Below are 21,884 nucleotides of genomic sequence, written 5' to 3' on the forward strand. Positions count from 1 at the left end.
GGCTGTACAGGTGTGAGGCATCCTCAGGTTCGCATCAAGGTGAAAAAGGGCTGCTGCCCTCTGTTAAGAAGAGAGGAAAAGAAGACAAAGGTGGCACAGCAGCTACTTCTCTGTGCTGTAGTAAGTGACTTTTTTCCCCTCTTTTTGGATTATCACAGCCAAAGACTAACTGCCATTTGGTTGTTAGGTTTACAACCTTTTCTTTTTTACCTCTTTTTTTCTTTTTGTGGAGGGACGTGAGAGAAGAATTTCAGACAGAGAGACCCCAAGAGATGCTGAACTGAATTCTAAGGATTTTACTCAGGTTGGGTTTTTTTAGGGATCCTTCTGATGGCAACAGGAATTATGCTAAATGAGGACTTCTGGGTTCAACCCTATGGAAGTAACTTACAAACCTTCCTTTGGGCTCAGAGACTACTGACCTTCAAGCACTTCTTAGAGGGTGCCATCACACAGATTCAAAATGATGTTGGGGCTTTCTTTGCCTCCCCTGATGGTTTCTTTTTCTTTTTCTTTTCTTTTTTTTTTTTTTTTTTTTTTTTTAAACAGTGTTCTTTCCCCAGCCAGTGGTCCTTCCTACAGCTGATTCCTAATGTTTTACAGGGTGACTTGCACATCCTGCCTTAGCAGCAGCCTAATACTCAGGTTTGAATTACTATTGAATAAGCAGCAATGAAATCTCTATCAAAATAATCAGTAGTTCCAAAAACCAAAACAACAAAACAAGCATAGTTGAACTAACTCATCAAGACCATTTGTAGCATCAGGGACTGTGAGTCATTTTTCTTTTCCCTCCCTCAGCAGCCTCCATCGCTGCCTCGCGCAGCCCCGGGGAGGGCAGGTGGAGTGGGTAGGGCATGACTTCAGAAACTTAAAAAAAAAAAAAAAAAGAAAGTCGACATCACTGAGGTCACATGACACCCAGGGACCAATAGAGGCAGGTTCTGGAAAGGGGAACAGTTAAATTTGTAATTTTGGTTGTGTGAAACACTTCTTTGGGCCTCATAAACAACCACAGAACCACAAGTTGGGTACAGAGGCAGTCACACAAGAGCGGGTCCGGGATATTGGTCAGCAGGCAGGGCGAATCGTTTTGACTGCAAACCACAGAGTTTCGTAGAGTGGTAAGCATCATCAACCACAGCTGATCCGCTACTTTTTTTTTGTTTGTTTTTAAGAAACAATTTCAGAGTTCTTTTAGCAAAAGAATCCTATAACCCACTTTGTGCTGCTCCTGAGGCACCAGGATAAAACAGAGTGTGATGGCTGGGAGGAGTATAGCAATGACCAGTCTTCATTTTTCACTCCCCCAGGTAGAAGAAATCATATATTCCTTCACTGTAGAGAGAGAGTGAATTTTAAAGAGGAAACAATGGCTTCAAACAGCATATTTGAGTCACTTCCTTCTTACCAGCACTTCTTGAGAGGTAAGTACCATTCAGACTTTCTAAATATACTTTTTACTTTTCCATACTTAAGAAAATGCATGTTTGGAGAGGATTTGGAGACATTCTTGTAGTACATGCTTTTCCCCACTTCAGTTTTCTTTGAGGTGATATCATTGGAGCTAACATCTGAGTCTGCAGGAATACCATCTCATTACTTATCAGTCTGTTAAAGAGATTATAACAAGAACTCATTTAATCTGTTAAAACAGCCATTGCATGCTTGTGAATTTTCTCTTCATAAATCAAGGTGTGCTAGAATAACTCAGACGAACTACTCGTGGGTACAATAGCAGGAGCACAAGCCCCTTTTGATTCTTTTTGGCAGAATTATGACCTTCTTGAGCCACCACCATGAAAAATGACAGCCAACAGCATGCAACACACATTACTGGCTGAAACGTGGGGAGTGAGCAGCAAGCTGGTGTGTACAGCCAGCAGAGCGTGATGCTGTCTCACTTATGCTAGACCATTAGCCCGGGTAAAGGCATGTTCACTGGGGAGAAGTCAGAAAAAGCTTAGAAACTTGCTTAAAGTTAGCTGTAACTCACATGGCTCAGGAAAAGAAGCAGCGTGGATAAACTCAGTTTCTGTTGATGCCACGCGAATTACCGGCTGCAGCCACCCCTAGAGAAATGAAGCAGTCCTGTAAAGGCTGAGGGGGGGGGGGGGGAGGTATTGAAGGGCTTCACCCAGCAATCCGTCTTTTTTTCACTAGTGACCAAGCGTGCTTAGAGGCTCCTTCTAACATTCTCACAACCCCCTGTGGAGCCAATGGTTTAGTCATGGGTTATTCATACAAGTAAGCCAGGGACTGGCACGAGAAACTTGTCGGCTTCCTAGTAACTACCTTCCTAAGTAGCTCATGCTACAGCTGAACTTTTCCCCTTTCCACACGAGCCCTCTGACCGTTCAAGCCCTTTTTTGCACCCGTTTGGATGACAAGGCACACAAAGCCCGTCGCAGACCGCTCATCCAGCTTGGCCGGGATGCTGCTGCCAGAGAGCAGCACTTCATAACTCTTTATAGTAGCTAGAGACTACAGTTTCCCGGCCTCGCTGGCGGTGTCGGAGTGAGTCATGAGTTATTCGTATTAATAAGCGGGCTGGGGAATGCGGAAGGCTCGTCCCAGCTGCTGTGTCACAACAAGCCGGCACCCCGCCGCTCCGCCGGATCAGCGCTCCCTCGAGCGGGATGCAGGCAGAGGGCAGCTTGCCGGGACTCTGAGCCCGCTCTTCCTCCTCCTCCTCCTGCCTTGCTCCGGTTCTTTTTCTTTTTTTTTTTTTTTTTTTTTCTCCCTCCTGCCCCGCGTCAAAAGTTTTTCTACATCTGTCTTTCCTGGCACCGGAGGAGAGCGAGCTGCCTGAGTCATTCGGGCTCACAGCACCTTCTTCTAGCCCGGGCAGGGGAGATGCTGAAGGATGAGCAAGAAGTGGCTAACTGCTGCACATTTCCTCATCACCCCTACCGAGCGAAGGAAGCAATACTGTTAGAATAACAAGAAGGACCTTCCTGCATTTCGTCAGCCTTTTCTTTTTTTTCTTTTTTTTTTTTTTTTCCCCCCCAACTGTTTACTGTTTAATCTGTAGCACAGGAAGACCTATTGAGGAAATTTTGTGCTTCTGATAAAATAACAAACAGAGTGAACCTCATGGGGCAATGCTTGCAGTGGGTGCCAGCACACAGTCAGCCTGTGGAACAGGCTGGGGACAGCAGAGGTTATATTGCAGGCAGGAGCCCAGAGAGCCCAAGAGCAGCTGGCTGGAGAGCAAGGACCCATTTGTCCAGAAAAGGAGTTTCATTAAAACTGTTTAATCCAACAAGTGATTTAGCTCAACACTCAAAAATGGGTTTTACTATCTTCCCTATTCCTGCTCTCATTGTTGTCTTTAATAGTACTATAGTACCAATATTTTGTGTTGTTTCGTGGATTGGGCTACGTATCTTGCACTAGATACCTTAAGGAATTTATCCAGTTTTGGCAATCCAGGTACAGATCCTGCTATGTACCCAGCACAAGCAAGATCAAACTCCTGCTGTACTGTGCTTAAAAAGCTTGAGCAATGGCACTTTGGTTGAGTTATAAGGCAAATGTTTCATCGTTGTGAAATAATACTGTATTTGAATGTGGAAGGCTGTGACGGTTTTCCAGAAGTTCCTTTTTTGTTCCTTTCTTTACTCAAATGAACTTCGCACAATTTCAAAATCCTGGGCACAGCAAAAGTAATGTTTGGGCCTCAGAACAAGAATAACAATCATCCCTACAGTCAGTTGTTCTCACCCATATTTCTCAATAGTGTTTACATAGACCAGTCTTTGAAACGTCCAAAACCATCTCTTTTCTTTTTTCCCGCCAAAATTTATTGCACTTTCTCCCTTAACTGAAATCGTGAGGTAAAGAGAAAAATAACAAGTTGTTTTCTGCCATGGATTTCACTTTATCAGTCCATGCAGTTCTCTCAGAAGGAAATCCATAACTCTTTTTTAGCCCGATACTATGTGAAAATTGGGAAAAAAAGAGGGGAGTGGGGAAGCAGAACCATTGTTCCAGCCCCTGTGAGCAGAGACAGACATAGAAAGCCTGACATATTAATTGAATGTGGTACACCACAAAGGATATGGCCCTTTTTCTATCACACCACACCAGGTCCTCGCTTCTGCCACTAGGTAAAGAGATGAGGATTATGCTGAAACCTCCACTGGCATGCTGAACACATTCAAATGTTTGCTAGCTCTGCTTTTAATGATGACTACATTTTTCTAATGGCCTCTTTCAGGTGAATGTCTGGGCTTGGTGTCAGGAGTTCTGGGTAGGAGCATTTCTACACGTCTTACTGTAGTTCAACCCACAGAAAACCATCACTCTGTCTCTTTTTGAAATCTAGGACCATAGCAGAGCCATAGTCTAAACTTTTATTCTAGGAAGATTCATAGTATAAGGACAGATTTTCTGGTTTTATTGAGGTTCAACACAGGTTCATGTGTATTTTCCTGGCTCAATACAGGGATATCTTTAGGGAGGGGGGACCAAAACAAGACTGGTTGGACAGACTTGTATTAAAGACTGCACATACAATTTTTAGAGGGTGTCTAGATAATTACTTGAAATCACTCCACCCCATAACTTCTTTTAACTTCTTAAGAGTGTTAAACTGTCCTTTAAGATTTCCTAATAATTTTGCCTGCAAGGGAAAAGAGAATAACAAATCTTTGTGCAGGGTTTTTATGGGGCTCTAAATAGCATGAAGGATAATATTTTCCAGGATGGCACTTTTTCCTCATTTTTCCTTTTGCTGCAAGGTCTAATTGTTTCAATATGCAAAGAAGGTTACTCCTGGTTTTGCCTTGTTGTTTGTTTTTTGATTTTTTTAATTAATTAATCAAGGCTATGAAGATCTGTGGTGCAACATTTGGTTGGTTTCTTATCAAATGGAAATTAACTCCAGCAGAGCACTTTTACAACATGGAAAAATAGTCTGTGCATTCTTTCTCCTTAGTGTTAATATGCCAAGCAGTGCCAAGACATTGTGGGTTTCTTCCTCTGCAAATGCTAAATAAAACTGTAACTAAATAAAAATCTTCCTGCTCTGAAGAGCTTCCCTGACTGGACCCCTGGACCTAAGAATGCTGATTTTCCCTGAAAGTCAGTGGCTTTGACTTGCCTTGTGTTGGACTTTAAGTTGGCAGGCTCCTAGGGTCTCTGGTGCTGTATGTGAGTGGAGAGGTGATGTGATCAGAGGCTTCTCATTATCTAAGACTACAGCTGCAGTCTCGTGCTCTTGCCATACAAGAAGTCCCTAGGAGTAAATGTTTGTCTGCAGAGGGTGCTGTATGAGGAGCTGATAATGATTTCAGCCCCCTAGAATTGGTGACATGAGTAGAAGTGGTCACGTACTAGAAGTCACTCTGCCAAAGACATGTTTCTCCAGGAGGTGTATGGTACCCAACACTGCCAGGTGTTTTCATTCACTTGCCCAGTAGAAGAAATCCATCTTTTCACAACAGAATCAGCTGTTGTCACTGAATGGGGGAGAAAGTTTTTCAGCCCTTTTGCAGACTGCCTGAACTGTAACAAAGAGTTAACTTGTGTCAGCATTAAAAAATACTAACTGCATCTGAATAGGAAATTTAACTAAAGCTCATAAAAACCTTGGCTTATAAGCAGAAAAAACTTGCACAATATCTGATTTACACAGTCTTCTCTCTGTTTGAGCCTTTTTTATATATAAATGTCTTGAGAAACACTGCAAGACATGAGCACAGGAATTCCTGTGAAGTTAGGGGTAAAGTGTCTGACAGAGATTAATATACTATTTTGATACGATCAAGAGAGTTTATCTGAGGCCAAAATATTAGGCTGAGTGTTTAACCAGTCCCACTAGCATAGTGATGTTTTTTGATGACAGTCCTAACAAAGATGTAGTGATATGGCTGGCTTGCAGATGCCCTTTTTTGTGTGGCCATTAATAACAGGATGATGGATGGCAGCTTGGGCCCTGTGTTTTACCACAACCACCCAAGTCCATCTCTGAGGTAGCTCTCTGGTGGGAAAGAAAAGTATCCTCCCCACACTGCTGGTGCATACAAAATGAAAAGAAAATGAACTAAGATTTTTCCGTGACTGGAAGATAATCCTGGTATAGTAAAACTGCTAATGTATGACCTTAAAAGAACAGTCTGCTTATCTTCAGATGCATATGAAGGCCAGTGGTATTGGAAAGTTTATGAAAGTAAACTATAAACACCTGAATAATTTTCCTTCAGAATACAGAATGAGTATTTTCATCATTCTCTTATTTGACAGGGGAGAGTCTATACCTAAGTCAAGAGTGGCAAAGAAGTTACTTTTCTTGGATTTGGAAATAGACATACTTGCTTGTAAAAAAAACAGTCATAAAGAAACAGTGAAGGCATTTCTCTTTAAAACTATGAGCTTGTTCCATCAAGAGGAGAGATTCATCTGACTTTGCCACCTTGCCGCATGCAGAGGGGTTGCAGTGGGTGTTAGCAGTCTGTGCTGCACCTCCAAGGAGGGCTGAGCAGAGATGTTAGCCTGAGGTCCTCTTGTGCAGTAGTGCAAAGCAAAGGTGAACTACAAAGTGTTCTGGGGAGCTAAGGGGGAATGCCACACACAGGAAGAAGTTAGGCTGGGCTGGCACTCTGCAAAAGCTGCCAGTTGTGGTTGTTCAACCCTGTGACAAGACAGAGAAACCCCTCTTTCTCCTGCACATGTGGGGCAAGGATTTGCACACAGGAAGCTGCCACAGAGTGCTTGGTTGGCCCTAGTAGCTTGGTGGAGGAGGAGATCTGGACGGTGCAGCTTTAGCGACCTCCACCAGAGGCTTGGGCTGCTTGTGCTGAAATGTGTGTGCCTGATGGGCTGCAAGATGAGGGCAGCACTATAGGTCCAGTACCCCTGGCTAGAGGACAAGGAAGAAGTAGCTCTGGCTCTGAGTAAGAGGATGGATTGAGGCTGCCTGGAAAGGGACCACCCAGTCTTTGAATCCAAATCCTACTTGGAATCTCTGTCTTCCCTGTGCCAGCACAGGCGTCCCGGATGCAGGGTGTGAGTTTCAGCTGCAGCGTGCAGCTTTTTTGGGTGGGGTGGCTGCCACAAGCATGAGGCTGCACACAGGGACGAGGCACTCCAGTGCACGGTGGGGAGGTCAGGACAGGCCACCCAACCCTTTCACTGCAGCCTGATCGATTTTCTGTGTTCCTGCACATTGCAGTATGCAAGGATGTGTTTTCAATTTTTTATTATTTACTTGTGTTTTCTGGGGGTTTTTTGTTGTTGGTGGTGGTGTTTTGTTTTGTTTTTCTTTTCCTAAGAAGCTCTGATAGTCAGCTCACCCACTTCTGTGCTTAGTCAATGGAGCAAGGTACGGTGGAAAGTTTTTAAACACTGGGTGCTTACAGCCTATAGTTCATTGCCATAAAATACCACTGAAACCAGGAGCTTAGTAGGATCCTTAAAACAACATATATAATACACATAATGGTTTCTTAATAAGTGCCAGCGAGGTAAAGAGAAAAGAAGCTTTAGAAGGGTTAAGTTCTTCCCGCGTCTCTCACTGCTGTATTTCAGAGCACAAACCAATCTCTGTTAAAGCTTGGAAAGAAAGCTTCCCATGTAAGCAGGTCTGTCATCTGCAAAATGAATTGTGGCTTCCTTCGTGACATGTGGTGCTGGCCTCAGAGAGAGACAGACCACTGGCTAGGTGAATCACTGGCCGGAGAGAAGGACAAGTAAACATTTCACTACTTCATTACCTCTTCTGTCATCTTTAGAGAATGGATAATATTTGTATAAACTTGAGTCAGCTTCCCAGGTAGTAGATGAGGAGTAGGGATATCTCCTCTCTGAAATATACTAATGAACTGTGGAGTCAAAATAGTGGCTGTATTTGGAGCAGTATAGTACCTACAAAGGTCTACAGTACATTGGTGAAGTCCATGCATGCATCGGCATATCCACAGTGAAACTGAAAGCTGCCAGTGGAAAAGAAGACAAAAAATTATACAGAAAAATTGCCAATATAATCCATTTTCAAAATAAATTACTTTTTTTCCACTTAGCTCCCAGAAATGTAAGGCATTGGCTTGCAACAAAGATATATTATAGTCTGAAATATCAAATTCTCTATAAAGGTGTATTCAGACAATTGAAACAGAGTGGGGGAAAGAAAGGCATGGAAGATCTCTCTGTGAAAGCAGGGAAGTAGAGAGTGATGGTAGCTGCTACCTGGTAGAGTTTCCAATTCGTCCTTAATGCTGTCCACAGGGCTCACCACTTCTGCTTGTAAGTGAAACTCCATGAAATTGGGTAGTTTCACTTCACAAAGATTTGTGAGAACATTTTTGGCTCTATCTGGGTGCTTTTTGTTTTGAGTTTCTAATTCCAGTGAACCCAAAACCAGTCCAAGTAAGGGGCTTGGGCCTTTTTCTTTTGCCTTCTGAGTATTTTGTCCTGCAGTGTGTTTTCTGTTGTCTGTTTTCCCACTGAAGCTGTGATTTTGAGATATGCTCAGAAGCTGCCTGTAGAGTTTTAACTGGAAGTTGAAAAGCTTACGTCTTTTACAAATACTTCTGTGAATGCGGTGCAAAGAAACTTGAAGACTCTCAAGTTTTATGTGATTTGCTATAAACATTTCACTTGGCTGTATTTAGGGCAAGCCCTGCGATCTTTGACAAATCAGTAACCTCAGAAGACATTGAACCAGCTCTTCAAGTGTCTTTTTTGTGGTCTTCAGATGACTGCTTGTCATTGAAATACCTTTCATGTTCAAGGAGAAGCAGCAGCACATTGTGGGGCTGAGCATCTCTTTTCTTTGTGACAAAACTTCTTGTACCTTCTCAGCCCCAGCACCTGCTGCATCTCTCATAAATCCATTTTCTATCTGGTCCTGTGGCATATGCATGAACTGGTCCAGCTAGACGTGTGCATTTACAGAAGCCTTGAACAACCATTGAAGAATACCAAACTCTTAAGTGTTGCTAAAGAGCCTTGAGGTTGCCTGCTTTGGTGAAGGCAAGCTCTGTGTGTGTGCTGAGCTGGGGCTGAGAGTGGGGTGGCCACAGTCCCTGCAGTGGGCAGAGCAGCCTCCTTGCCTTTCAGCACTCCAGTCTCTATTTATACTTGCTGCAGCATCAAAGGGTAGTGGAAGGCAAGCTGACACAACAAAAGGAAGGCTTTCATCTGTCTAGGGAGGATAGCAGAGGCAGAGGCAATCACAGGGGTGTAAGTCGCTGCCACCCATCCCCTGGAAGAGGTTTGAACACACCGTGGTGGTGAATGGGGGCAGGAGACATACTTCTGGGTTTTCACTGCTGTTGTTATACAGGCTGGGTAGCTTTAAGCTAGCACTGCTTTACTCCCTGCAGGCACACTTCCCCTTATCTCTGCAGACATGACCAGGAGCAACAGGCATGCCCCAGAGCCAGTTCTTAGGATAACACCCTGACTCCAGGGATAAAATGGCCATCAACTGCAGTGGAGCTGGGTCTGGCCTTTAAGAACAAATAAACCTACAAGAAAAACATGAAGCTGTGAATAAGACAGGAGGTAAACTCTGAGTGTCAGTGTTGGGGGCTGAAAGGAACATCCAGTTAAGATGAAAGCGTAATTCAAGTGACTCCAATAAGCAGAACTATGGCTTGAGAATGAAAGATTTTTTTCTTTTACTTAGGAAATATTGGTGTGGAACAATTATTTATGTCATGTTATGCACAGTTACAGAGGGAGCTTTGAGTTATCTGGAATTTTTCCTCTAGTTGGTACCTGCTGGTTTGTGCTTAGCTTGTTCATCCAGGGTGAACACCTCACACAGTGAACAGGTGACATGTATTTCCTCACTGAGCAGAGCACGGGATACTCTGAAAGAAGCACTCTTTTACCATGTAGCATTTCCCAGTCTCATACAGGACAGAGAGGGACTTCTGTGAGTGCAGCCACAGCTTTGAAAAGCATTCCTTAAAGTGTTTTCCAAAGGAGGATGCCTCACCTGTGCATTCAGCCTCCACACTGCAAGGCTTCTGTGGCTGCTGACCATTCATCTGTGTTGAGCATTATCCTGAGCAGGATACTGATATGATACTACAGGCTACACCCAGTACATAGGAAATGTAATTTATTTTACAGTACAGTTAATAGATGGTATCAGGCTTCTGTAAAATGGTTCTGGTTTTCAGGACTTATATATAAAGGAGTGCTGTGTTTTGCATAGATTTGGTGTAATAGAAATTCCTCTCTAGAAGATATGCTCAAGTTAAGACATGATTAACCCCATTTGCAAATGGGCTGGTAAATCAGTTTCTTCAAAATAAACATGGAGCTGTTGGATCAAGTCCAGAGGTGGATCATGAAGATGACCAGAGGGCTGATGCACTTCTCCTGTGAAGACAGTCTGAGAGACTTGGGACTGTTGAAGAAAAGGTCCCTGGGAGACCTCAGAGCAGCCTTCCAGTACCTGAAGGGGTCTGTAGGAAAGCTGGGGAAGGACTTTTCACAAGGACATGCAGTGACAGGATGAGGGGGAAGGGATTCAAACTGAAAGAGGGTAGATTTAGATTAGATATTAGGAAGAAACTCTTCAGTGGGAAGGTGGTGAGACACTGGCACAGGTTTCCCAGGGAAGCTGTGGATGGCTCATCCCTGGAACTGTTCAAGACCAGGTTGGATGGGGCCTCGAGCAACCTGGTCAAGTGGGAGGTGTCTCTGCCCATGCAGAGGGGCTGGAACTAGATGATCTTTAGTCTTTTCCGGCCCAGAACATTCTATGATACTACAGAGTTATTTAACTGACCTTATACACATTGTCCAAATGCTTTGCTAAGAAATTCAGTATTGCTTGATCCATTGCATCTCTGTGGACACTGGGGCAGAGAGCTGCAAAAGTTACTTCATGCATGGTCCTAAGTAGAGCTGCATCCACCAGATGCACCACTGAAGGTGCTTCTACACCAATCTGATTCCTGTTTTGTTGCCACCATTTCATCTGAACCCAAGCCTGGGGGGGGGGGGGGGGGGGGGGGGGCAGATGGCATGTGGAGAGCATTCTGCTCATGACTCCATCCAAGAAAACAGGGTGAGCCTGGCAGCTTATCAGGCAGGTTACCTTTTAGCAAAAGGAAGGACAGCACAGAAAGCTTACATGTGTTTTGTCCTCCATGTGCTTTCTAAGGATCTCCAGTAAAGCAGCCTAGAAACTTGGCCACCTCCAAAAGGAAAAAAGACACCGTAGTTTCTGCACCAATTCTCTCTCTACCTTCTGCACCAAGCCTGTAAAAAGTGATAATATGCAGTGCTAAACACCCACACATCTTTACATTAAGCATTAAATAACTTTCATATAGAAATCAAGATTCAGGTCTCATAGGAACACAAACTTATTCTGGCTGTACCTTGCTGCACTGGAGAAAATTATTTGCTAAATGAAACAGGGTGTTATAAGTACAGTATGTTGGGCTAATGTGGATACTGAGGAGTGTGAATGGTTTGCCCAGGTAAAAAGAAAAAGTGAAAATTTGTTGAGTTCTAAAGTGGTGGACCACTTTAAATATACACTAAAACTGGGATTTGGGTTTTGCTTTTTGTCTCCTAATAGGGATTAACATGCAAATAGATCATTTTTTTTTACAGTTTCATACACAGCCCAAACAACTTTGAGTACTACTTTAAAGGAGTGATATTATTTTGTACTGATGTTTTTAGGTACATCTGTTTTACACTATGCAACAGAAAAGATACATGAACCCCAAACATCTTATTTCCTTTACTAAGAATGATCTTTACCAGCGTGAATACTTTTATACTTTTTATACTATTTATACTTTTTTTTTTTATTCTATGTATGTCCATTCCCGTTTGGGAGATTGCTTTCCTGTAATCAGACATGCACCAGCACGAAGAGGGATTTCAGCCCTACGGGCTGAAGTTGTGTCATTAGACAGATGTCCATACAGGGAAAGATGGTTTAGGCCCACATTTTACTGGGGCAATTAAAGCAAACCAGTATTTTGTGTACATGGCACCCAATCCAAAAATCCCAGCAGAAAGATGCTTGGGCATTGAATGAGACCTATGATGGCTGTTCTTCTCCAGATAAAGGTGTTAATGAGATGAAGATACATCACGGATGGTCCAGATCAGAGGTCCCTTTTCACACAGCTGCCCTTACACCCTCACACATGTGAAATACAGAAGGATGAGGCTGGCTCCCTTTCTGTTCCACAACCTGCCTTTTATTTAGAACGATGTCCCAGTGCTTGCTGCCCTTTTTGCTGTGCTCACCAGAGCTGCTGGATTAAAAATGGCACTGTGCAAGTCACATATCCAGCTACCCGCTGTCAGGTTGGCTCCTTTTTTAAGAGCTCATCAGTGCAAACCCCTCCCATGCCTTCCCTCCCTCCAACAGCCCCATGCTTCAGGAATATTTCTGGCCTGCATGGAGATGGGTGCAAAGCAGCTCCATCAGCCCACATCCTCCAGGTTTCGGTGTGTTTCTGCTTTGACTAAACCACACCAGCTGAAGATCAAAAGCACTACTTAAACAGAAGGGGTTGGAGGTTTTTCAGGCTGTCTCATCTCCCCTTTCAGTCTTTCAGAAAAGCCTGAAGGATTAGGAAGCACAACAGACCCCTGATACGTCCTAAGGGGTTAGATGGTGTCCTACAAGGCCAGTGCAGTGGCTGGACCCAGACGGTGCCCTTGGTCTGCCTGCTGTGCTCGTGAAGACTGGAAAGGGCATCAAGCAGTCAGGACTTTCCCTGATCCCTGACCAGGGTCCAGGTGTTCTGCTTTGCGGTCAGAAGACAGCTTTTCCTTCAGGCATCTCCACCCATCCTCTGCTCTATTCAGAAATAAGAGCAAAATTTCATGTTTTACTCCACAGCGTGTGTGAGTAGATAGGAGATTTTTCATTGCAGCAGTTGGCTTCACTATCCCGGGCAAGCTGAGTTGAGGCAGGAGAAAGAGTCTTTCTCAGTAAGCAGTTTTTCAACAAGGTTTTCATCTTCAGTTTATGAATTCTTCTCTCCCTGTCAAACATGCTCTCACTTACTCTTTACTCATTTCTTCAGCAAATGCTGCTCAGTCTACAGCTTGTTTCCAAACAGATCCTGGTGTGCCCTTCAGTCCCTGCAGGAGAGATTTCCCTGCAGAAGCTGCACAGCTGCCCACTGAGCATTGTGTGCAGCTCACCAAAGCAACTCGAGGTGACAGCTCCCATGTTTTCTCCCATGCCCATGACTTACGCCAGTAACTGAGAATGCCTGCCTAAAACCATAGCCTCCTCCAAAGGCTCAGGCTAATACATCGTGTTCACACAGCTGTCTTGGTAAAAAAAAAGGCAACACAACATATGAAACATAATTTAACAGAAATCTCTTATCAGATTCAAATTTGTTGTCACTGAAAATATTTTCACTGTTTCTCAAAATTCTTTCTGTCTTAACTCCCTCACTTGTTAACATCTCAGACCCTTTTCTCGCAAAGTCTTGGGTTTTTTTTTCTTGTTCTGTAAATACAAGCAACATTAAGGCATCCCTGCAGTTCAAAGAGAGATTGAAATCAGAATTAGAAAAATAACCTATAGAAAAACATCAGGTGTTCTATTTTAGGAGATAATTAGCTGTAGCAAAGTTTCCCTCACTTATTTTTCCTTGCTGAGAAAACAAACTACCTTGTCATTGAGGTTTTTATAAAATGCTGCTGTTTGCAACATTTGCCACGAACAAATTAACCCAAACATTTCTAGTCCATGACTTACGTTGCTAATTTTGCTGCTAGTTTTCATTTCTGCATCTGGAGACAACAATGCCTTCGGTTATCACATAGTGAAGGGAAAAAAATGTGAATCATAGATTTGGCTGCGAAGGAGCATGCAGGAAAAAATCCATCCCAAGCATTTCTTTCCAGAATCCAGTACAGAAGGGAGGGTGAGAAAGTCAGGAAGAGAGCAAGAAGGGGAAGAGTATTTTACTGTGTGGCAGAAGTGTTCCTGATTCAGCCCTTGTATTAGCAAAGGTACTTTTCCTCAGCAAACCCCTGGGACACAATACTATTTCCACTGGGTATTTCATTTTCCAGTTTGAATAAGCCATACTGCCAAACAATTGTAGCTGACACTATTTCAGGGGATCAGTGGGCAACAGAGACACCACCCCCAGCTGCTGACATTTGAGACACAGGTGCTTGGAGCTGCCTTTGCCAGCCAGAGCCAGAGTAATGCAATATAGGTAGCTCCCACAGGTTGTGCTCCTGGAATAATCCACTGGCATTTGTTCGGGTTTTTTAATAAGTTTGGTGTTTGAACTAAGTCCCTCGTTTTTCATAATGTCATCCTACCAGCTTATTAAATTATCAACCTTTTCTTCACGGGTAGCTTCCCCACTTTGGTTAGAATTAGATGGATACAGGTGGCCAAAAGGAATGATGCTCTGTGCCTAGCACCTGGTACGGGCCCACTTTGATCATGATGTCTGCAGCCTCAGCCCATTTCCAGTTGATAAAGAAAGTAAGAAAGGGGTGGAAGGACTGGCTTCTTGTGGGAAAAAACAATATTGCTGACATGCAATCCTACTCTCTAATTTCTAAGCCTAAAGATAGTCCTGGGACAACATGTTGTGTATTTGGACCTTTCTGTGTAAGCGGTGAATATACCTACAAGTTTTCTGATGATGTAGGCCTTTCCTACAACCAGTGTAATGTAGAGAAAAGCTCTCATGCTACTGGGGCTGTGGGAAACTTCTCATGAGAATTTGTTGTATTCTTTTCTGGATAAGCCTTGCTTCACTGGGAAATTTCAAAAAGCTAATGTGGGTTGTTTGATTAAAAGCATGCAAAATCACTAAAAATATTCTCCATGGAAATACATAGCTTATGGTAAAATTTCAGACAGAAGCAGCCCTCATTCTGAATTTAAGGCAGGTCTAGTTTAATGAATTTTAAAAGTCAAGACATGCTGTCTTAGGCAGAACTAGTGAAGGCCGATTTCCTACAGACATGGGTCTTGTGGCTGCATTCTCTAACATCCGGTAAGGCTTTAATCTGATCAAAGGTTTTTCTCTTCTTGAGGAATCTCTAGAATCTCTCTTGGGCACCCTTCAGCTGGGAGCACTGACAGAACCTCTTTGCTACTGCCACATTTCGTGAAAGCTGTAGGAACTTGTGACCACTTCTGCTCTACCAAGTTTAGTTAAAGTTGGCCCACTGGCCAGAAAAGCCAGGGGAAGTACAGAGAGAATGGGAGCGATCACAGAAGTACTGCCTCCACAGAAAAGAAGCCTGATAAAGGAGCTTTGTGGTTCCGTTTGGCATGCACGGAGCCAAAGTGATACACAAAGATAGTCAAATACATACAGAAGTTGCTTAAACTGCTCTGGGAATAGCATGCTCCTCATCTTTCATTCTGGAGCTATATTTTTTTCTGCTTTCTCTTGCGCTGATCTGGCACAGCACTGAGCAGTGCCAGAAAATGTTGCAGGTTAGAAAGCCCTCACACAGCTCTGCTGCAAAGACAGTGGTGCTGTTGGCATGGACCCTGCCTCTGGCCAGGCAATTATCACACCAGGGGCAGATCATGTTTTGCTTTTCCCGTGTTTTTGCTTTCCCTGAGGAGCCTGAGCAGCAAATCTTGGTGCAGGGTTTTTGCTAATACTAGGGTGAAAGATGGCAGTAGGAGCTGCCTGCCCAGCAACAGTGTCAGGTGTCCTGTCTCTACCACAGGCCCTGGTGCTGCTGGCTGTGAGTGCAGTCGCTCTTTTACATCTCCTGGCAGCATCTCTATTCAGTCAGTTCTGCCCTGTGTGCCTTTGCTCCATCCTGTGCAGGGGGACAGCACAGCAAAGAAGCCACACTGTACACTTGGCTTCAGCCACCGTGCCATGGGACATCAGTGGCTGCTGCAGAGAGTAGAGAGGAGGTGAGCAGCTTGGATGTTTAGCACAAGCACTTCCTTAATAACTACTTTTAGGTGAAATAAAAATTAAGATAAAAATAAAATATATTTTAAAAATTAATTAAAAAAAAAAAAAACGAGCAAGATGGAAGCTCAGCCTTTCATCTCTGACACAGCCAAGCCTGTACCGCAATGCTTCTTGTTTTGCTCATCAGCAAGGGGCTGCAGGAAGGAGATAGGTCTGTCCCCTCCGTGGCGCCCTGCCCGGGGGTGCACCTGAAGCCGCCGCCCCTCCCTGGGGCAGAGCAGCCCCGGGGCATCCAGAAAGCCCCACGCCACCCCTTGCCTTGAAGGCACGGGGAAGCTGTCAGCCTAAGCAGCGGGGACATCCTGTTTGTAGAAAAACAAGTGACAGTTGCAGGAGGGTTGCAGGAGCGAGCAAACCGCAGCCCCTGCGCGGGGCTGATAACAGCGCTGCGCTGCGCCGCTTTTTGCAGCAGTTCCGTCCCTGCCGAACGCCGGCGGGGGTGGAGGGGAGGGGGGGATGGCGTGAGCCTTGCCGGTGCTTTCCGTGGTTCGCGCTTTTTTTTTTTTTTTTTTTTCCTTCTTCTTTTTTTTTTTTTTTTTTTTTTTTTTTCCTCCGCCGTCGTGTCTTGCTGTTGAGTTCTGCTGCGTTTTGTTGTGTTGTTTTGTTTTGTTTTGTGTTTTTTTTTCAGTTAGTCGCTGGTTTCTCGAAAGGTCCCTTCCCTGCTATAAGTGGGGTGCCAGGGTTCTGCTGCCACTGAGGAAGGGGGTAGGGGGTGGGGACGACCACGGGCGTCTGTGGGGCTGAGTGGGGGGGACAGGGCCCGGCGTTAAGAAGGCGGCTGGAAATTAGCGCTCTTAAAAAGCGCGTACCTCCTGCGGCTTGAGGTTTTCTTGAGTTTGCATCCACGCCCGCCTCCCTGCCAGCGCTCCTCGGTCTTCATCAGGCTTCATTTAGCCACGCGTTCAGAGCACTTCTGGAGGAGTCGAGGACTTGGTATCACAAAGGGAAAAAAAAAAAGCATTTTTGGCCTCAAAAAGCCTGCAGTTAGGCAAATAGATCTGTGTTTGAGTCTCCGTGAAATGCAGGCTTGGGCCACCATTCTGCAACCGTGTGTGACTTTATTGCTGTCACCATCACTGGCTCCCTTGGGTCTGATGTGAAGCCTTTTGTGGTGGTGAAATGTGTGCACGCGTGTGCCTGTGGTTTGCTTTTGGAGAATGAGGAGCCTTCACTTGGTAGGCAACTATGTAAATTATTCTACTCACCTCTTCAAAGCTAAGCACAGGTGTGAGGCTTGGAAAGCTCAAGCTCACAGATGCACAGGCTACAAAAGTGTTGGACACGTGCATCTCCAGGACATTCACTGAGCTTCCCAGAACTTAGGTTTACTTGGGTTTGCACATCTTGCCTTAAGGTCCAGCCGTGTGGCTTTCCATTCTTTTTCTCTGGTCAGAGTGCTAGGGCTGGCAGAGAAGGGGTTTTGTTTCTTCAGTCAAAGATGTTATTTTTCTTGAGCTCTGCCTAAAATTAATCTAGATTATCAGAATGCTCCTTCTCCAGAAATATATGTCGGAACATGCTTGTTTAAAACAGCTTGACCAGCATTCTTACTGGCATCAGTGACTTAATCCTGATAATTTTGTTTTCATTTCCTAAAAGATGAGGTTTTAGTAAGGAATTTGATTTTCAGGAAAAAGTACACTGGAAAGTTCCTTCAATAGATTGTCAATTCACTTTGCTCCTACAACAGAATAAGAATAAAAATGTGGGCAGCATTTTAATTTCAAATGTTGCCAAAACCCCTAGCTTTTGAGTTTCATGTTTTTCCCTGACTTTACCCTCTTTCTTTTCACTGATATGCTCCACCGCCGTGCTAGGTAGCCATGCAAACATACAGGAAAGCACCTTAAAGAATTCACAACCAAGAAACCAAACAGAAGACAGGCAAAGGGCAGGGGCTTAATGGACCCGTACTGTTGAAACTTGGTTCGTGAGAAGCATAAAATGAAACAAAAAGATAAAAATGGTTTTGCCAGGAGCTAATGTCAGTCACACAAGTGTGTGGAGGAACTTAGCCCTCTGCAAGGCAAGGCTGTCTGAAGACACCTTGCTCTCTACAAATTGCTCTCCGCTTATGCTTTTGCTTCTCCCCTAGCTGCAGCAAAAGTGCTGGAATATTGTTTGGGGGTTTTATTTCTTTGTTTCTGTCCCTGTTTCAGCCTGTATCATTTCAGCCCAGATACTGGGATCCCTCAGGCCCATGGGGGCTCTGTGCTGAGCAGGCTTCCTCCCCAGGCACAGGCATGTGCATGCCCCTCTCCCCTCTGTTCCCTCCCTATGCAAGACATTTCCTGGCCCCAGGACTGTGTACCCCTTCTCTACCTCCCTGCCTCAACCACGGGAATGCTTGCAATTTTTATTTGCCTTCTAAGTGGGAAACCCCCAAGAAATCTTTCTGCAGAGTTCAGGTATTAGAAGGCTGTAGATTTTCAGATGCTAGCAAGCATTTAGGATCTTCAAAGGAATCTAGGCAAGCTGCCACTGATAGATAGGTTTCAGAGCAACTTGCACATCCCACTCCCTTAGTCACTGTATGTCTCAGGACTTGCTGTGGCATCTCTCAGCACAGCAAATTGTGATGAAAAGTGGAATTAGGATTAATGAGAGGCTGATGCTGGATTAAATTTACTGAGTATATCTTATTTGTTTAGTACTTCGAACTATTTTTTAAATGACAGAAAATGAAAAAAGTGTTCTTTCCTGTCTCATTCATTAGTAAGTAGGGGAAACATACATCATCTTCTGTATTTAGTAACCTATCTGCATTGGTTTCTCTTTCTAAAAGAGTGTTTTAGGGTACAAAATCTTCTTTCCTCTTTCAGACTTCTCTTTCCTTGCCACAGAGCATACCTGGAGAACAGGGCAAATACTGAGTTGCCTCTTTAGGTGTCAGAGCCAATGAGCAAAAGTTGCTACACACAACTGTTCCAGCCAGCATCGTGGTTTCTTGGGGCCTGTTTTCCATGTCTTTGAATATGGAGTTAGGAGGTGAAAACCAAGCTGGCTCTCATCCCCCTTACCACCTGGAGGTGGTGGAGAATCCCACAGTGACCAGGGTCCCACTGGGCCCCTGTGCTCTAACCAGCCAACAACCAGGGCTGTGGCATTGCTTAATAGAGACAGAGCTGCTTTTCAAGTTGTGGTAGTGTTTTAGTTTGCTGGCATGGAATGTTACCCTTTTGGTGTGTGGGTTGCTTCTGCTGAAGCCTGCTTTGTCCCCTCAAAGATAAAGAGTAAAAAAAACTTTCAGGTTACCCAGACAAGGTTTTTGCAAGGTAGAGTTTAAGGGTTGCCTGGTACTTGCTCTGATGAATTTTGAATGCCACAGTAATAAGGATTCTTTCCATCCCTTCCCTTAGGTCATTTACTGGGAGAATGTATGGTTAGGGATTTTTCCTTACTATTCAGCAAGTTTCTCTTCTTTTCATCTAAGTCGCCTAGTTACTGTAGACTATTATAGTTTATGAATGTGTTTGCAGTATACAATGTGTATATATATATATATATACACGAGTGTGTATGTCTGGGTATGTCCATACACTATGTGTACGTGCATTATATTTTGTTTACTTTACACCCTAAATAATACCTCTTCTGAGCTTTACACCCTCTAAGTGTTTGCAGTCTGTGCTGACCATGCTGTCCATGGACTTGTGATTCATTCAAGGACAAGCTCTGTCCTCATAACCCTATTCCTCGAGCCTGCTAGCTACACACTCCTTCTGCACCAAGGGACTGTGACAAACACAAAAAACAAAGCTGACCAGTGCTCCTCTGTGTAAAGCCCCAAAAGAGATCTGCTCTGGAAAAGGTGAGGTGCTGTGACCCCTCTGTTGTGGGCAGTTAGTCCCGTGTGTGGATCTGCTGGCTGAACAGGGATGGAGCCAGATGTTTGGAGCACCTGCTCCAGCACTACAAGGAAAATTGCATCTGTGCAAGGAGGAGACAGGGATGGGAGGTGAGAGGGAAAGGTGTGAGACAAGCTAAGACAGGGAACAGAGTACTCACAGAAGGCTTCTGTCCGGGAAGAACCACCATTGTCCAGCCCAAACACAGCCCAAAATGCTCCATTTTACATAACTCTTCCCTTCACCCCCTCCTTTCATTTTGCAGCTATCCTTTCAAAATCAGAGCAGGTAATAAGCAGTTTGGTCTAAACTGAGAATAGCTTGAGCTTCTTCCTGAGATGGGTGGTGCAAAAGATCAGATGAAAGACAGTATCCCTGTCCCAGCCAGTTTCTCATCAGCCTGCCTGTGTTCTCTCAAGGGAGCAGCAGAGGTACCCGGCCATGCTGCTGGGTGCCATGGAAGGCGTGGGGAGCAGAAGAAGGGTGCGGTGTGCTGGGTGCTGCACATCTAAAAGGCAGTGCCAGTGTTTCTCTCCCCATTCTTCTGCTAATGCTGGGGTAATCCCAGGCCGTGCCTTTGGTTATGAACCTGCCAGGTGCATGTGTGAATCGTGGTCCTCCCAAGAGAGTGTAAAAGGAGTCCTCCCAAACCTAGAGGCTGCAGAGCAGAGCTGTCCTTCCTGGGTGCTACAAGCTGGCACTTGGTACAGCTCTGCACAGGTCTCTGAAGGACCCTGTTGGTTCCTTCATCTGTTGCCAGCATCAGTTTCCTTTGCTTTTGTTTACTCTTTCCCTTCTATCAGTGGAAGAGGATGTTCCTTAGAAGACAACGATAGACAGCAGCTTTGGCTTATGGTGCTGTGATTAGCTTTGATTTCATCTTGCAGTTACCAGAAGTGAGAATGCAATGGCATTTTCCCCAGTGAGTTTCATAGAAAGTGAAGCTGCAAGAAGTATTAGGTTTTCTCTTGTGGGAAGCCGAAAGCCACGTATACCACTAATGCCACCACAACCATTCCTTGGTTGCTGATGATAGGCAGGCTGGAGGTAAACGGGGTACCCTGCTGGGCCACAGATAGGGCTAGCTGACCTCATTTTTTTCCAACAGCATTTCACATTTATTCTGCTTTATTTCCAACATGTCCTGTTTGCATTTTACAGAGAAGTGCAGCTCCCCAAATTAGCAGCCATGCTGGGAAAGAGGAGCGTGGTGCAGGAGGTTTGACTAGAGAGCTGGTTGTGTGTGGGAAAAAGCTTGTGTCTGCTCTTTTGGGTGGGCCTTCACTGGGTTTTTTATTTAACTTTTTTAGTCTTCTTCTTTATTAAAATGCAGGAACAGCACTAGGACTGGAAAGAAGTATGACAAATCTTAAAACATTGAAGTTCAACAAAAGCCTGTGGTAGGCATGAGATACTCATCCTTTGTTTTGGCTGAGGTGTGCAGTTCAGATTGCAGTGTTGTTTCATATAAAAATATAATCCTAAAAGGATTAACAGATTTAACCCTGTATATTCAGTCTCCTGCAGGGGCTGTGCCTCCAGCCTCCTTACTCAGAGGTCTCTGCAAAGCTTTGCCTCTCCTGATTCAGCATAAACTCTCATACTCCAACAGGTAGGTTCAGCTTCAGTATTTCAAATTGACAAGCTTGGATCAGAGTTTCTAATTGAAGCTGTAGGGAAAAATTTACTGCTTCTGTTTTACATTTTTACCCCTCAACAGAGATGTTGCTTAGGTGTGAACTGTGAACTTCAATCAGTAGGTTTTACAACAGACTTTATGGTGGTGCCTTCTCTAATTTGCAATACAAATGACTTTCTCCTGATAAAGGTTTTCCACTGGTATGACCACAAAAGCCATTATTGGCTTGAGCTAGCATCAAAAATGGGTCTGTTTCCCTTACAGAACTAGCTAAATTATAAGAGTCACTATTAAACACCTCTGTAATGTGTTGCTGACTCAGAATATTCTGTTTTCTTAACAGAAAACCATACAGAAAACATCTTGTATTAATGTCTACAGATCCATTCCACAAGGGATTTCATTAAAACCCAAGAGGTATCAGCTGTTGCTGGAGACTTTGTCCCAAAGCCTTTGCAGCCCATG

At 44.3% G+C, this 21,884-nt stretch overlaps 1 protein-coding gene across 3 annotated transcripts in view; it reads left to right on the forward strand.

The window, feature by feature from the left end:
- The first annotated feature begins 970 nt into the window (after nucleotides 1-970).
- RUNX1 (RUNX family transcription factor 1) overlaps nucleotides 971-21,884 on the forward strand; it is a 174,455-nt gene continuing 153,541 nt past the window's right edge. For 2 of the 3 annotated variants that reach the window (XM_071753572.1, XM_071753583.1), the window contains exons 1-2: nucleotides 971-1,124; nucleotides 1,314-1,427. In XM_071753572.1, coding sequence (XP_071609673.1) covers nucleotides 1,373-1,427 — 55 coding nt within the window. In that variant the 5' untranslated portion in view covers nucleotides 971-1,124; nucleotides 1,314-1,372. The remainder of the gene's footprint in view (nucleotides 1,125-1,313; nucleotides 1,428-21,884) is intronic. The other variant, XM_071753562.1, reaches the window with a different exon arrangement.

Source organism: Heliangelus exortis, chromosome 1 (assembly GCF_036169615.1).
Source record: "Heliangelus exortis chromosome 1, bHelExo1.hap1, whole genome shotgun sequence".
In the NCBI taxonomy this organism is placed as follows: Eukaryota; Metazoa; Chordata; class Aves; order Apodiformes; family Trochilidae; genus Heliangelus; species Heliangelus exortis.